Below are 15,946 nucleotides of genomic sequence, written 5' to 3'. Positions count from 1 at the left end.
ATGTGAGTGACGTCCTTTTGAAAATCGCTTGCGATCATTTTGCCTGCAATACATTGTTTGTGTAATTTTTTTTTTTTTTTTTTTTCAAATTACTTTCCTTACATATTCTCGATATTTTCCACTGCACAGTTTTTGAAATATGGTGGAACCTAGATAGTGACTGTGACGATAATCCTGAAGAAGCTGAACCCATTATGCGTGAGCATCACACTTTGTCAGAACAAACTGCAACAGAAAATTACTCTGATGAAAGCCATGTGATGAGCAACGGAGAAGCAGTAACTTCTATGGCAAGAAACAGTACAGATGGGCCAAAGAACCTCCGATCCGAGAAGTTATAACTCCTCGCCATAGCATCATAATGAAATATCCGTCCACAACGTTGACTACAGGAGAGCCAAAAGACCCATTTTCATTATGCCATCTCTATTTTGATGACGAAGTTCTCGATCACATCCTACTATGGACAAATGCTAAAATAGAGATGACTTCTGAGTTGTTGAAAATCTGTTTTAGTTGGATAGACCACATTGCATTTATTATTAATCATCCTCCGTGGTATAAATATGTCATAAATTTGTGAGAGTCTTTCTTTCCCTTCTCTCTCTTGTTTGCCGTCACTGACATGGCTGTTACTACCAACGTTTGAACGACATCACGAAGAACGAACACGGTAAGCCAGGACTGCCAACATTCCTTGTCGACCAGGGTACTCTGAACGCCCGGCGATGGTTTTTTTTTTTTTTTAATCTCATTTTGTTCGGTTTCGTTCGTTGCATCTGTTCAGGGCGGACGTCGTAAGACATCCATTAAAGTTCGTTGTTGATCGATTAACTCAGCTTTTTATTACAGAGGGCAGCTAACCCTCTGACCGAACACGCTGAGCTACCGTGCCGGCTATGTCGACCAGGGTACTCTGAACGCCCGGCGATGGTCGGCGCACAGATAGGGGCGGCCTGCCGCGCACGCGCGCTGCATGCGGCGAAGACTGCGACCACGCTGCAGCTGCACTTTCACCGTACGCTGGAGATCAATACGTAACAGCGCGTTTTTGTACTCCCTTGGAGGACAGAAGTGAAAGGCTTGACAAGGAGGTGATACAAGACGCGCTTAGAACATGTCTACCCAGAAATCGACACCGAAGCCGCAGAAAAAGACGAAAGAAATGGAGTACGAGGAGAAGCTGAAATTGCTCGACGCAGAACTGATGTCCTTTTATCAGTATTGCAAACAGGCCGGGTTTACACCAGCGGAAATGGATATTATTTGTGCACCGTTGGTCGCATCGCTCAGAAAGCATTTTCTCAAAAAAGTTGCTAAAGTAGTAAGCAGCATAGTGATTGTAGCCGCAGTTCTATACGGATTCCTACAGATAGACGTCGTAAACAACCACGCTTCCGCTCTTGGCCGACTCCTACTAATTAAGGTAAGTTTCCATTGTTTTTTGTTGACAAACGAATAGCGTTTTAAAAAGAGGCGGGGCGACTGTTGCAACTTTAAAAATGCTGAAGAGTTTCTTGTGTATACGTTAATGCACTGCCCATATGTTAATGTATGTCTTTTTCTGTAGCTGTATAATATTTAGCCTTTTCTGTCACATAACGTAGCACTGGTAATAGATACCCGCACTTCTTTCATATGAACTAAAAACTATTTTTGTTCAGAAATCTGTGAATAATATTGTAGCTTTGCCGTCAAATGCCGTATATATACATCCATTATTGTGGGAAAGAATGTCAAACTGGATCTGAGTGATGGTGCCACCCCCTGCCCTCGCTACAACCCCCCTCCCCCCCCCCCCCCCCAAAAAACAGGTTGTGCTGACAACATAGCCTAATATAATTTACTTTAATGGTCGGTACACTCATAGCTTCGGTGGAACTATAAGTTACCTTTTTTGACAGTCGGTATCTGATAACAGCTTGATCAAATTTTGTTCACATTAATACCAGGGGGAATAGGAAGACAAAGCCCTCTTTTCTGAAACTTACATTGATATCATCCTCGTAACTGTTTGTGCTACAGTTCCGTAAACGTGTAGGTCTGTTTCATGTTATCGTCCTCGTATTTAAACACGTCTGGATATCGGTATTTATTACTGCCTCGTGTTAGTTCTCTTCTAAGCGTTCAATGATACTGAAGTTATTTCCACGCCAGTGCATTAAGTTTTCTGTAAACATGAAACTGCTCTCTCCTCACGCGAACTTTTTGCTCCAGTTGTGGCGAGTATAATACAGCTGTTTGTTTAAGTTAACGCGTTTGACATGCAGTTGATACGGACTCGGATCGCTGACAAGAAGTGAAATAATAGATACTGCAGCAAAATGTTTCAAACGTATAGCTTGAAAATGACATGAAGATAGCCTACGTCCCGTTATTAACAGAAATACATTCTAGCTATAATCTGGGAAACAGCAAGGTTAATAACAATTAAACTGATAAACTGCGAATTTGCTTTACTATTGACACAACAGCGACAAAATCGTTTTATCATTGTTCGTGAGTGCCATTTAGCGCGAAATTTTGTACTCGGGAAACTGTACGTCCCCTCAAGAAGACAACTTAGGATGCAGATGACGTGTTGAGATTGTTTACATTTCGCATGTTGATCCTAGTTGTCGGTCGACGTGAAGACTGCAGATCTACACGATGTAAAAACGGCCCATGTCTGACAAACACATTGCTAATGCTAGGTGTGTAAGTCGTTACGTCGACTGGCGCAAGGGCGTACGGTACCGGCACTTAACTATCAGTAGTTATTCTTCCAGTCCACTTTCTACCTGAGCCCCTATCTTACTGTTGCTCGCTCCTGTGAACGGGAACGCGTTATGCAGATCTTGGTGCCTCTCGCGTCCATCTAGAAAAGATAACCTGAAGATGCCTAACTAAGGCGAAACGCGTCGTTGAAAAATAAAAAAAAACTAAAATTGCAACCATTACTGTTTTTTACCAACACTAGTAGTATAGTTAATTGGGATTACTTAATTGAGAAAATGGATGAACAAAAGTCATTAAAAACACACTAGTATGAGGACTGTGGCATTCCTTATTGCGATGACTGAAAAGGAGGCCTGTTGTGTACATAGTGCGAGGAGGACAATTCCAAAGGGTTGGCGGCTCGAGTTTCTCAGTTGAATAAACTTACCATACCAATAAGCAGAATGCGTTTAAGGTAAGAGTACAGTACTCGTAAGAAAGAAAACTCAATATTGTTGTTTACAGTGCCCGTTTTGGCCTATTTAGATTATCTAATAAAGAACTTTCAGGAATGTGGAACTAATATATATACGGCAATGAATGCAAACAGTTTGCTGCCAGAAACTCTATACTCTGCGGTGACATTAATAATCGGCATCATAACCTATATACCGTATACTTTGGGTTAGTAATCGACCCAGTTAGCAGAAAAGTCCCTGGGTTTCCTATTAAGTCTAGTCTGGAAACCAAAGTACAAATTCCTGTCATATTTATTTTATCGTAACAGAAACCTGTACACCTCATACTAATATCGGTATCTACCATAGAGATGGTGTCTGCAAATGTACAGTCTATGTACAGGTGCATAATACACACCAAAATACGTGATGGAGATTTTGTCTATTATGTATAACTAACACACTTTTCCTGACTTTATATTACAGTTTTAGTTATTTGTAATGAAAAATGTTACTCAATGCTCAAATGTAAACCTTGGGCTACAGTCCAAATCAATGTACTACCATAACCACTCATTTGTATACATATTCATTGGCTTCAACTCCCAGCCAGAATGGCATGTTTAAAACTAGCCTAGAACTCAAATTACACTACATATCAGTGTCGCCAAGATTTCAAAGGTGATCACTGTCATGCTCAAATCATGTTTATAAAGGTGATGACTGTCACACTAGTTAGGTTTGAAGCATTTAGTGTCATGCTTGAAGCACTTTGAGAATGGTGCAATGGGAATGACATGCATCCAGTATCAATTTTGCTGTCTACCCTACACTCCTTTGTTATTTATTGAGCATCTATTTTATCATACAATGATATGGGATTTGTCATATTTTGGTACAGAAAAAATGAATAAAAGGATCATATGCAGTAACGGTGTTCAATTTGGAAAAAGAGGGAAGGGGCTGGGAGGGAGTGATTCTGGTTCTGGTTCTGGTACTGTGACTTCCCGAAAGGATGTTTTTGAAATTTAGGCTTTTTAGAATGTTATTTTAATGTTTTTGTGAGCATTTTAAAAGTGTGAATACTAAAATATGTTGGATCAACCACAGTAACATTTTTATCATACATCTCAGAATGTACAGTTCTGATTTTTTTTTTTTTTTTTTTTTCATCAGAGGTGATGGTACGGGGTACTAGTGCAAACCATAGCAAATAAAGCACTGTGTAACAGTGTCTGTGAAGAAATCGTAAGTCAAATATGCAAAACAGCTGCACAGCTGATTGTCTTAAGTTTGTGAACCCTGTAGTTCAAACTGTGTTCATCTTTTTTACATCTGATTCCCGTTCTAGAAACGCCATTTGTTGTAGGTGTATGCTTAAGAAAAATGTATATCAGACAGTGTTACTGTCTCCATCTCAGGCCAACTCTGAAAAAAATGAAATGCTTAATTTACACATTTTAATGTAGAGGCTGCCTCCAGTTTAGAAACTTTGTAGTGACACTAATCAGTATTCTCTCTAAATGTGAGAAACTGTTAACCTCCCAATCTGTAACTATGGATTGAGAGTATGGTGACCCACCCCTTTCTTGAATGATCACTCTACAACAGATATACGGTACAGCCGTTATGAGAGAAACTTATCACCGAGCGAGGTGGCACAGTGGTTAGATACTGGACTCGCATTCGGGAGGATGACGATTCAATCCCGTGTCCGGCCATCCTGATTTAGGTTTTCCGCGATTTCCCTAAATCGCTCCAGGCAAATGCCGGGATGGTTCCTATCAAATGGCACGGCCGTCTTCCTTCCCCGTCCTTCTCTAATCTGATGAGACCGATGACCTCGCTGTCTGGTCTCCTTCCCCCAAACAACTAACCAACCAGAGAAACTTATCCTGAACACATCCGGAAAAAAAAGACTGACTTGTGTAAATGGTGTAAGAAAATGTAAACTGATAATTTTGCAGCAGCTTTTATCTGAAGCCAATTAGGAAATTTCACAAAATGTAAGATCTCTTGCAGAGTTGCACATGAACAGGTTTAACTGTTCATCAGAAAGCCCTAAGATGAGGGAAAGTAGAATTCTGTGTCATGTGGACTTTTAATGTATGCACAATAGTGAAAATATATTACTGTGCTTAATGTATGTTTTATTTATTTACACATCAAGTTCTGTAGGACCAAATTGACGAGCAAATCTCCAAGGTCATGGAACATGTCAGTACATGAACTTACAACATAAAAGTAATAACAGATAAAAATAAATGTTCATGAACCTGAGAAAGTCAGTCCATAAGTTTAAGTAAGCGCTATCAGCAATACAATAAGAATCAGCTTAATTTTTCAAGGAACTCCTCGACTGCACAGAAGGAGTGACCCATGATGAAACTCTTCAGTTTTGATTTGAAAGCATGTGGATTACTGCTAAGATTTTTGAATTCGAGTGGCAGCTTATTGAAAATGGATGCAGCAGTATACTGCACACCTTTTTGCACAAGAGGTAAGGAAATCCGATCCAAATGGAGGTTTGATTTCTGCCAAGTATTAAGAGAGTGAAAGCTGCTTATTCCTGGAATAAACTAATATTGGTAACAAGAAACGACAATAAGGAATACACATATCGAGAGGCCAATGTCAAAATACCCAGACTCGTGAAAGAGGTAGACAGGAGGTTGGTGAACTCACACCACTTATTGCCCAAACCGCCTGTTTCTGAGCCAAAAATATCCTTCTAGAATGGGAAGAGTTATGTCTTCAGTTATGAAGTTGGAATTAACTTGATAACAGATGGCATATGCCAGTCCTGTGCCAAAATCAGGTGAGACATGTGGCATGACTCAATAATGAATTATGATACATGGTATCATAACATTAAAGATGATATGATTGTCTACAATATTATAAACAATTGTTGACATTGATAAGGAAAATTTTCACCAAATTGTCAAAATAGGATATAGCATTAGGCAAGGTGATAGTGCGAGAAGTCAGCCATGACCTTATGGTAACTTGGGAAAACAGTGGAAACACCCCCCCCCCCCCCCCCCCGCCCCTCCCCAACTCCATGTGGATGTGACACTCTGCATGAACACCATCTTAGCCGTCTTGCTTGGTACATGATTTTCCAAGAAAGCTACAAGGGGATTTAAACAGGCAAAAGAAATATATTCAGTAAAATAAGTAGATACAAAAAGTTGTTTTACTATACGTCTGAAAAAAATACATTATATAACAGTACCAAAAAAAAAAATTAACATGAATACACAAATGCTTGTCAACATTATATCTATCACAGCTAACCTTGCAACAGATCGCTTTTCTGTGGAGACGTATTTGATTGCATCTGAAACAGAAAAACAAGAAACCAGTAGCTGGACTATTTTTGTGCAAAAACACATGACATAGGGGGTACACATATTAACAGATGAAAAAATGCTCAACAACAAATGAGGGCCTAGCGTTTCAGTAAGTTAACATTTGTTTACAATGTAGAAATGATTTTAACCTTTCTATAATGGCCATTTCCTTCTCAGCCTCTTTACATATGTACACAACAAATTATAAATAACACCACTTAAGTGGCTCACATATCTTTGAACAAGAGTTGTTTTTCCTCACTCAGTATGGAGAAGGGACCAAAGTTGTGAGTGTTACAGCTATGGTAATCACTACTACTTTGTGGACCTCAAAAATTAGCACTTGTTTTCAGCATATGTTTGTATAAGTATAGAGAAGGTGCCATAAGTACACACAACTTTTGAAGTAGGAGCTTGCACCAGCTCTTGTAGAGCCCTTATCTGTAAAGTAAAAATTTCACTTAATCAGATTGCAGTTTTATGACAAAAAACTGTACCATAAACCGCAAGGGACTGGAAGTAAGACATTCAAACACCTTCTGAAGAACATGACTTGGAAATGATTCTCAGAGTAAAATGTGCAGCACTGAGTTTCTGGGAGAGTCCTGTTACATGGTCTTTCCAGAATGTCTTGATCAACACAGATTCCTAAAATGTTGTACATTGTACCCTTCCTAACTCATTTCCACCCAGTACCAGCTGGAGTTCATGGTTTCCATTCATGTTTCCAAACTGAATGTAATTTGTTTTCATTAAGGATCAGCCTGTTAGCATTGAACCATGAATGCAAGGACTTGAGGACTTGATCAATTGTTGTAGGCAGCAATTCCTTATCACTCACTATTACACTAGAGTCATCTGCAGATATGATCATAGCTGCATTTGCTGAGATATGTATGTCATTCAGAAGGGGGCTTAAAACATTATACTGCTGTAAACATATTTAGTCTTTCTTTGCATAAGACACTAATCTGATTTGATGATTAGAATGAGCTGAAGTGATTTCCACAACTTGCAATCTATTTTGCAAATATGATTGAAATTACTTGTTTTCTATTCTTTTTATCCCATTTCTACTGAATTATGCTAAAGAATTTCATGACTAATGACACTGGAAGCTTTATAAAGATTAAAATAACTGCCACATCACTACAGTTGTTAATTAGGTTTCTAATTATTTCATCTATGTAATCCATTATTGCTGTGTTTGTACTTCTATCTGTTCAAAAGCCATGTGGATCACTATTCACTAGCTTGTGCTCATTTAAGTATTTTTTGCTTCATTAATCACAGACCTTAGATCTTCATGCGGAGTGCCAAGCCATCATTGTCCGGGTTGTCCTACTAGCCATTTACCATTTACTCTCAAACTAAAACCTGTCTTTGCCACAGTTGTGATTTTGCTCTAAGAACGTGTATATACAATTGTAGATGGCTGTGCCTCATCTCACCTACTATTGGTGCTACCCCATATAACTTACAAACTTTATCATTTGTGACATGAGCATGCAACTGAACATATTACTGATTAGAATACTTTTGAACTGAGCCTGTTTGGAGTCTTCCAGTCACAGAGTACACCAGCCACAGAATGCCATTTGAACCATATGCTGCTCAGTTGGTTAGAGCTTTCTGCATTGAGATTTACACCAGCAACAGTTGTTGACATTGCAGGTTAGTCTAACCCTCAGAGGCCAATGTCACATCAGTAGCAGGCAATAACGTCAAGGGTGCTATTTTCTGCGGATCTCTTGTGACTATATCCATGACCATTATGAAGAGGAGTGGTGAGAGAGCAGGTCCCAGATGTTCTCAACTACAGAAATAGAAGAAAAAAAACTGTTCAATAGTCCAGCAGCTGATTGTATCTGGCTATCAGGGTCATAGTAGAGCTGTCTGGCTTAACTTACTGGTTTTTTAGATAATCCACACTCTTGCAAGACAACCCAAATCTACTCCTGTAGCACTCAAAGGCCTTTTTGGGGTCCAGGAAGACAAGATGTAGGTGCCTCTGAGTTCACATGATGTTTTTCAATTAGCAAGTGAGCACTATGGATAGCTCTGTTATCTCACAGTCCTTCACAAATCCACACTGACTCATGGTGAGACTGATAATTTTTTGGATTCTTTTATCAGTGATACATTCAATGACATTCATTCACTGTGTGTGATAGAAGACATATCGGGTGACAGCTGCTACATTCAGATGGGCTGCCCTTCTCTCAAACTGAAACTGTTTTACTACATTTCCAGTCAGCTTGAATCCTTCCCTCTTCAATAGTTTTGTTGAAGAAATCAGCCATCCAGATGAATCTGTGTCTTTTGATTTCCACAGATCTGCAAGTAGATCATCTGGTGTCATTGCCTTTTCATTTTATGCTTTGCTTCAACACCTCCATATCTGGTAATTGGTGGAATGGGCTGGTCTCTGTACAAGTGTTGATACTGGAAGTGGAGCTTGTGGAAACTCCTCATTGTAAATTTTCTCAAATATTGCTTCCATTGCTCTATCACTTTGTCTGAAGTTGGGTTTGATACAACTCTCTATGCTAGTCTGTCCTCTAAAAAATTTTCATATCTGCATAATGATTCACTGTACAAACATTAGAACTTCCTTACTTTAGTCAAGCTCCCCCCCCCCCCCCCCCCCATCCTCAACTTCCTTTCATCACCACATTAACTATTCCTTTATGCTTCTTATATCAGCTGACCCCTTCTTTCAAACAAACAAAGCTTTTCTTTTCACTAATTCTATTCATTACATACTCATTAAGTATCCAGTCTACCAAAGAAATCTTCAGAATTCTTCTGTAATACAACAGTTCATTACCAAACTGGGGTCTCAGAGTTTCTGCAGGGTATTGTTGTTTGGTCAACTGCACTGCCTTCACTGTTCCATCTTTTAGTGTTTCCTTTTTATCTTCCACTTTATTTCTTTTGTCTATGTCAGTTAGTTGTTACCTAGTGCTCCCTTTGAAATTATTGTCAACCTGTGTTGTTTTAGATTATCCAGGTCCCATCTTCTTTGTTTCCTACTATTCTGCAATTTTTTCAGTTTAATCTACATTTCATCACCAATAAATTGTGGCCAGGATATATATTTGTTCCTAAAAATGTTTTTAAATCTATTGTAGGTTGTATAAACCTTCCATCCTTTCTTTCTTTCTTTCTTTCTTTCTTTCTTTCATTCTATCACAGAGAACCTTCAAAGATGTGGAATGAGTCAAGGTATATGTTAATATGACACAAAGGCATCATAGATACTGAATTATCTGTACTGCATTGACAAGACAATGACTATACTCTTAATACTAGAAACGCTTATGCCATATAAATGTTATTGAGTATATTAGTGAGAAAGGTGCTGCTTTGAAAAAAGCTGCTACTACCTCTCTTTTACCATATATATGCTGTCTATCTGCTATTAGTTGATTCATATTTACTTGATGAAGATCGTATGTTTCAAAGAAAATAGTATTCACATTTGCAAATACCAAGTTCTATCTTCAGAAAATTATTATGTATCATATAGCATTATAACAAATATTGCTACTTGCTGTGTAGCTAATAGAACCTTTCAGTCCCTGAATGTAGATATTCAGATAATTTGTAGAAAGAGCTGATAATGGGATTTTTTAATTTTATTTTGGATTCTGGTAACTTGTCTCTTTGATGTGTTGAACTCCTTTAACGATTTTTAAACCAAATAATAGCTATGATTAAATTGTACACTATGCAAAATTCTAACAGGCAGGTTCCTCTTTCATTCCTTTCTCCCAGTCCATGTTCCTCTAATCTCATACTTGTTTCTCTTTCTTTTCCTGCTGTCAAATTCCCGTACCCCACATAATTAAATTTTTTGCCTTCTTTCATGTACTGAATAATTTCTTTCATGTATACATACAGTTTATCAATTTTCTCATCTGCTCAGGTTGTAAGCATTTACAGGGAGTTCAGAAATTTGTTACAAACTTCTAGAACTTGTAGAACGGAGTGAGTGCATATTATTTTGAATAGGATCCCATGTCTGTAAACTTACCATTTCTGTTCTGTGGCAGTTTCAATTCAGATGTTTAACTCCTCCACTTCTGGCTGAGGAATTGAATTAGGCATGACACATACAATTATTAGGTAATGATTCAAAAGGGAACATAATGAAACATCCCTTTATCACATAAGCACATTTGTTTGTATTAATATGCAAACATTATGTGTCTAGATACTGTATGTTCAGAACATTGCTGATGCAGTACAACAGTGGCTTCATGTGGCAACCAACAACACTGTTACACACACTATACCTATGAAGCATGTTCTGGGACACTCTCTCCATCCCACCTGGTGTCTCTTGGATTTCTAATGTAGTGGCCAGAACTCTTGGCAGCAGGTCTTCCTCTGTCTCTATGGGAGTCTCATAAACTTAACTCACAGCAAAGCATACATTAGTGATATCAGGTGACCATTTGATGTTGTACACATCCTGTCTACCCTATTGCATACCAGGACAAGCAGCTCTGAGACTTCTCTCTTTCCCTCAGCAGATGTGGACATGTTACACATCTAGACTGAAACCATCATAGAACAGAAACAGTACTTTTCTGGACATAGGTTCCTAATCAAAATATTATGTACCCACTTGCCTCTACAAGTCGTAGAAGTTTGTAACCAGAATTTCCCCACACCCTGTATGCCTGTACTATTCTAGGAAGTCAAGGTTTGGGTCTGTACTGACTATGATGATTTTTTCATTATGCTGTTTAGTTGTTTTTTTTTACCCACATACCTAATTTCTTGTTAATAGGTAATCTGAAGTACACCATACAGTTAAATACCTAATGTAATCTTAATTATAGTATCCACCACAGGCTGTTTGCTTCTTTAATAATTATTCTTGGCTTCCTATTGCCATATATTCTCAGTCTGTCATTCCTCATTCCTTACTGGACATCTGCACACTCTGCCACACACTCGTGCTCATATTTTTTCAAGTATCGCCTTTGCCACCATTTCACTGTTTATTTCCTTATTGTGTACATAGACCAAGAATCTGCTGAAATCGCCGGCCCGTGTGGTCTTGCGGTTCTAGGCGCTTCAGTCTGGAACCGCGTGACCACTACAGTCGCAGGTTCGAATCCTACCGCGGGCATGGATGTGTGTGATGTCCTTAGGTTAGTTGGGTTTAAGTAGTTCTAAGTTCTAGGGGACTGATGACCACTGATGTTAAGTCCCATAATGCTCAGAGCCATTTGAACCATTCTGCTGAAATCAAATGAAATTTTTTCATCATACCCGTTCATTTACTTTGCTAGATGGTAGACTTCTAGTTCTGAAAGCTGGTCTTTTTTTGTGATTACAATTTTTTTTCGTTTTATTTATCTTTTATTTACTTAAGAAGTGTTTGAGGCATGTGTGATACAGGTACAGAGTAAAAACTTTGTTTTAATAGAAACAATGTCCAGGGTTAAGTGCACCTGATTATCACTTTGAAAAATATCATTGTCATATTTTACATGGCAATGGGTTGCCAATAGGTACATACAACATTGAATGTAGAGCATATCCTGTTCAGAAGTATGTGACTGAATACTGACCTAACATCACATGCTGTCCATTTCTGGACAATCTGCAGCAAAAACACGTCACTGAATTAGTATTATTTTCATATGATTATATTCAGTAATATTATTTTCATCATAAAGTTGCTGTTGTGTGTTACGACACTTGGCAAGAAATCAATATTCCTGTGAAGGTGTTTCCAGTATGTAGAGCAGATTGGTGAAGAATCTGCTAAATTTTTTGATCAAAACAATTCTCACTATTAAAAAAATAATCACAGTATATTGTACTAATCATCTCTTCCTACCACTTTTGAGCATTCAGTTAGTGACTGATACAGTGACACCTGCAAATCTTGAGGTCTGAAAAAAGGAGTTTGATGACTCTGATTCTTTGACTTCTATGAACAGACTTTTGTGATGTTCCAATTTCTTCATTCTTATGAGCTGACTGTGTTACACATCACCTAAGAATAAGCTATTGTGTCTTCCGAAAGTTGTTGCAGCTATTTTAGCCACTTTGCCGATCTGGTCTCAACAGATTCCTGATACTCTTCAATAAACTGAGGCTTACTCTAGCCAATTCTCATTTCACCCAATGAGTCTTACATAGTTTCACTTCAGTGTCTCCAACCCAGAAAATCCTGAAGAGAACACCAGGAATCAAACATAATAAATCTATATCTGTAACAAATGACACTCCACAGCTGGATAATGTAAGCAATCTGGAGTACAGTGAAAAAGACTTCATAACACACAAAAAATTGAACTTAGCATATTTTACTACAACATTAATGTGGAGATTGTTTTAGAAGCTGGGTGGGTTTACTTTCCCCATATTATTATGATGTTATTTTAAAGCTTGTGCAAGCACAAATAAAATTTAGCAGTTTAATCATAATTAATTTTTGATTCAGCCTACAAAATTAACTTCTTACATCTATTTCTGTCAGTTAATATATAATTTGACTCACTCACCTCCACTGAACCTCCTCTTGTGTGTAGCAGTCTGAAGACCATGATAAATGAAAGACTAAATGTGTTAAAATGATTCAAGATTCAGTGTTCCGTACAGAATGGAAAGATGATTTCATATCTCTATGAGACAGCTCCTCATCATCAATAAAGTATAGTGGAAAAAATTTCATTCTCTTTAAGAAATTAAAACACTATTAATTAAATTTTAGAAACACTAACTATAATACTTCTTATCCATGAGTCTTCTGACTTGTTCGATGTGGCTTGCTACAATTTCCTCTCCTGTAATAAACTCTCAGTTTTAGAGTAGCACTTATATTGAATGTCCTCAATTACTTTTGAGACTATTGGATGCCAGAACTTGCCTTAAAGAGGCAAAATTGTTAGTAGTACAAAAATCTATCCTTGCTTTTGGAATTATCAGTTCCTTACTTGGAATGAGAAGAGTGTGGTTTGTGAATGGACAGAAAGGAAGTGCAGGTTTTTCAGGCCCCGGGATAGCATTCAGTTTTATTTTACTAGATGTCTTTTTAGGCTCACCACAAAGTGTAGGATGCACAATACCAGATTCCAAGAAACCCCATCTCATCATAATAAAATTCATGTCCTATCTGAAACACTCCAAAGTCTCTGGGCCAAAGAAGAAATTAGCAAAATCAGGAGTGAATATGCATGAGGACCTTACATTTAAAATAGTGAAAACATTGAAGAGTACGATCTCTCATTTTCGGTTGCAGAATGTGTGAACAAGAGATGGCATGATAATTGTAAAGACACATATTTTATTTTGTAGCATTTTCCTTAAAAACAGTTTCTGTTAACATCATTTGTTTCTTTAGGTTTATGTTTGTAATTTTTGTTCGATTTTCATGCCTAGAGTACCAATATAATCACTATTTCACTATTACTGCAATAGTCTCACAGGAATTCAATTCAGACAATTAATATATTGCCAAATTAAAATTTTATTTATTAGTGACATAACATTAGATATGCTGTTTTCTCTGCTGCTCCCACTGTTTCCTTTTATGTTATTATTTTAGTATAATCTGTTGCTCATTATCAGTATAATCACTCTTTTATTACCATTGGATCATAGACTACTCATCTTGTTGCCGTGTTTTATCAATCTGTAAACTCGCACAACTTCAATTTCATGCTTTGTGCCAGACAAGTGTACTTGACATTGAACCTTCTACTTCCTCTGGCCTCTTTCTATCTGCCTTTTACAACTCCATGCACCTCCCCTCACATTCAACAAAGTAGTCTCCAGCTGACACCAGGTCAGCTTTCCCTCCTACCAGCTGCCTAATAACAGAAATGACTCGAAATAGCTCGCACACACTAATGTGCATTCTGTACCAGCCCACTTGACTGAGTTCTGGTACATATTTAATGACCTTAGTTTCCATGTTGTACTCTTGTCGGAGATATGGCTAAAGCTAAGTAGCCCTTCTAGTTTGGTAAGCCTTGACAGTTAAGTTTTTCTGAGACATGACATGTGACAGATGGGGGATGGTGTGGGAACAAATTTGCATGTAAATATGCTTCTGCACCCGCAAATTTGTTCCCCAAGATGGTTCTCACATCTAAAACAGAGAATAAACAGCCCAAATAAATGTTCATTGAGATTAAACTACTCAACAGAAAGTCTCTCATCTGTGTAATATACAGTCTGTGTGTTGGACAGTCCTCTAGCTTTGAGTCTGCACTCTCAAGTCTTGAATATTTGTATGAACATGTAATTGTAACTGGAGAAATCAACAGAGTTAACTTGAGCTAACTCATCATGCAGCAGGCACTCACAACATTTGTCAATACACTCACAACCAAATTTGCAAATACAGTAATTTGCACTGATCAGATCTTTTTGCCTGTCCTATCTGTTCATGATGTTATAGTCATGTCTTAGTCATTGCAATTCCCTCCCAAAAAACACAAGTTATGACTCTTAGATATTTTAAGTAGTGAACTTACAGCTGATGCCTATGATACAGCATAACTTAGACAAATAATGAAGTATCATACTTTACCAATAGACTCAATAATTTATATGACAAATACCCTCCTCTTAAATAAGTAAGTTAGGATAAAACCTGCACCATGGCTTACAGATCACCTCAGACACAAGAGATGTAGCACACAGGATGTACAAATGGCAGCTAAAGCAACTATGCAACTGAGTTGGTCAGTCCGTAAGGAATGCAAAGCTCAGATATGCCTACTCATTTCCCGAGCACTTTCACAGACCTGCCATCCTGGGGAAAAACCTACAAAGTCTAGAAACATACAAACCCAAATCTGGAGCTGAACCTCTAGTTGCTATTGAGAATCTGAGTATTTTGCAACACTTTACCTGACCAATGCACATGGGTACAAACCATCCATTCTTTTAAAGTATCAGTGGTCGGTATGAATGAAAAATATTTTCTTCAGCCTGTAATCTCTAACACGCTCCAGAACTCAATTTGTGAATTTGTTGGGCAGCTGCAGGACACGATAATACAGGGTGCATCAAAAAGAATCATCCAATTTGGCACATCTATATTTCTGAAACTAATAAATGTATACAATGAATTTTGTTTTTTGATGAACAGGAAACTGTCTTTTCATACCTTTTCATAGGTGTTCAATAGGTCCCCCCCTTGAGATGCACAACATATCTCCATGCGGTATTTAAATTGTTCCCACACTGTAGTGAGCAAGTCTTGAGTTACAGCTTCCACAGCAGCTGTTGTGTGATGTCTCAATTCATGCATTGTCCCCACCCCACTCCCCCCTGTGGGTCCGCGGGTTAGAATAGGCCTGAGGTACTCCTGCTTGTCGTAAGAGGAGACTAAAAGGAGTCTCTCACGTTTTGGCCTTTATGTGATGGTCCCCCATTGTGTTTGACCTCCATTCT

At 38.1% G+C, this 15,946-nt stretch overlaps 1 protein-coding gene across 1 annotated transcript in view; it reads left to right on the top strand.

Moving 5' to 3' along the window:
• The first annotated feature begins 993 nt into the window (after positions 1 to 993).
• The window catches only part of LOC126100432 (uncharacterized), an 84,213-nt gene continuing 69,260 nt past the window's right edge, over positions 994 to 15,946 (top strand). The window contains exon 1 of the mRNA XM_049911037.1: positions 994 to 1,426. Within this exon, the coding sequence (XP_049766994.1) occupies positions 1,118 to 1,426 (309 nt within the window). The 5' untranslated portion in view covers positions 994 to 1,117. The remainder of the gene's footprint in view (positions 1,427 to 15,946) is intronic.

Source organism: Schistocerca cancellata, chromosome 9 (genome assembly GCF_023864275.1).
Source record: "Schistocerca cancellata isolate TAMUIC-IGC-003103 chromosome 9, iqSchCanc2.1, whole genome shotgun sequence".
Taxonomy (NCBI): domain Eukaryota; kingdom Metazoa; phylum Arthropoda; class Insecta; order Orthoptera; family Acrididae; genus Schistocerca; species Schistocerca cancellata.
The sequence above is the reverse complement of the archived record's forward strand: the minus strand, read 5'-3'. Positions and strand labels throughout refer to the sequence as shown.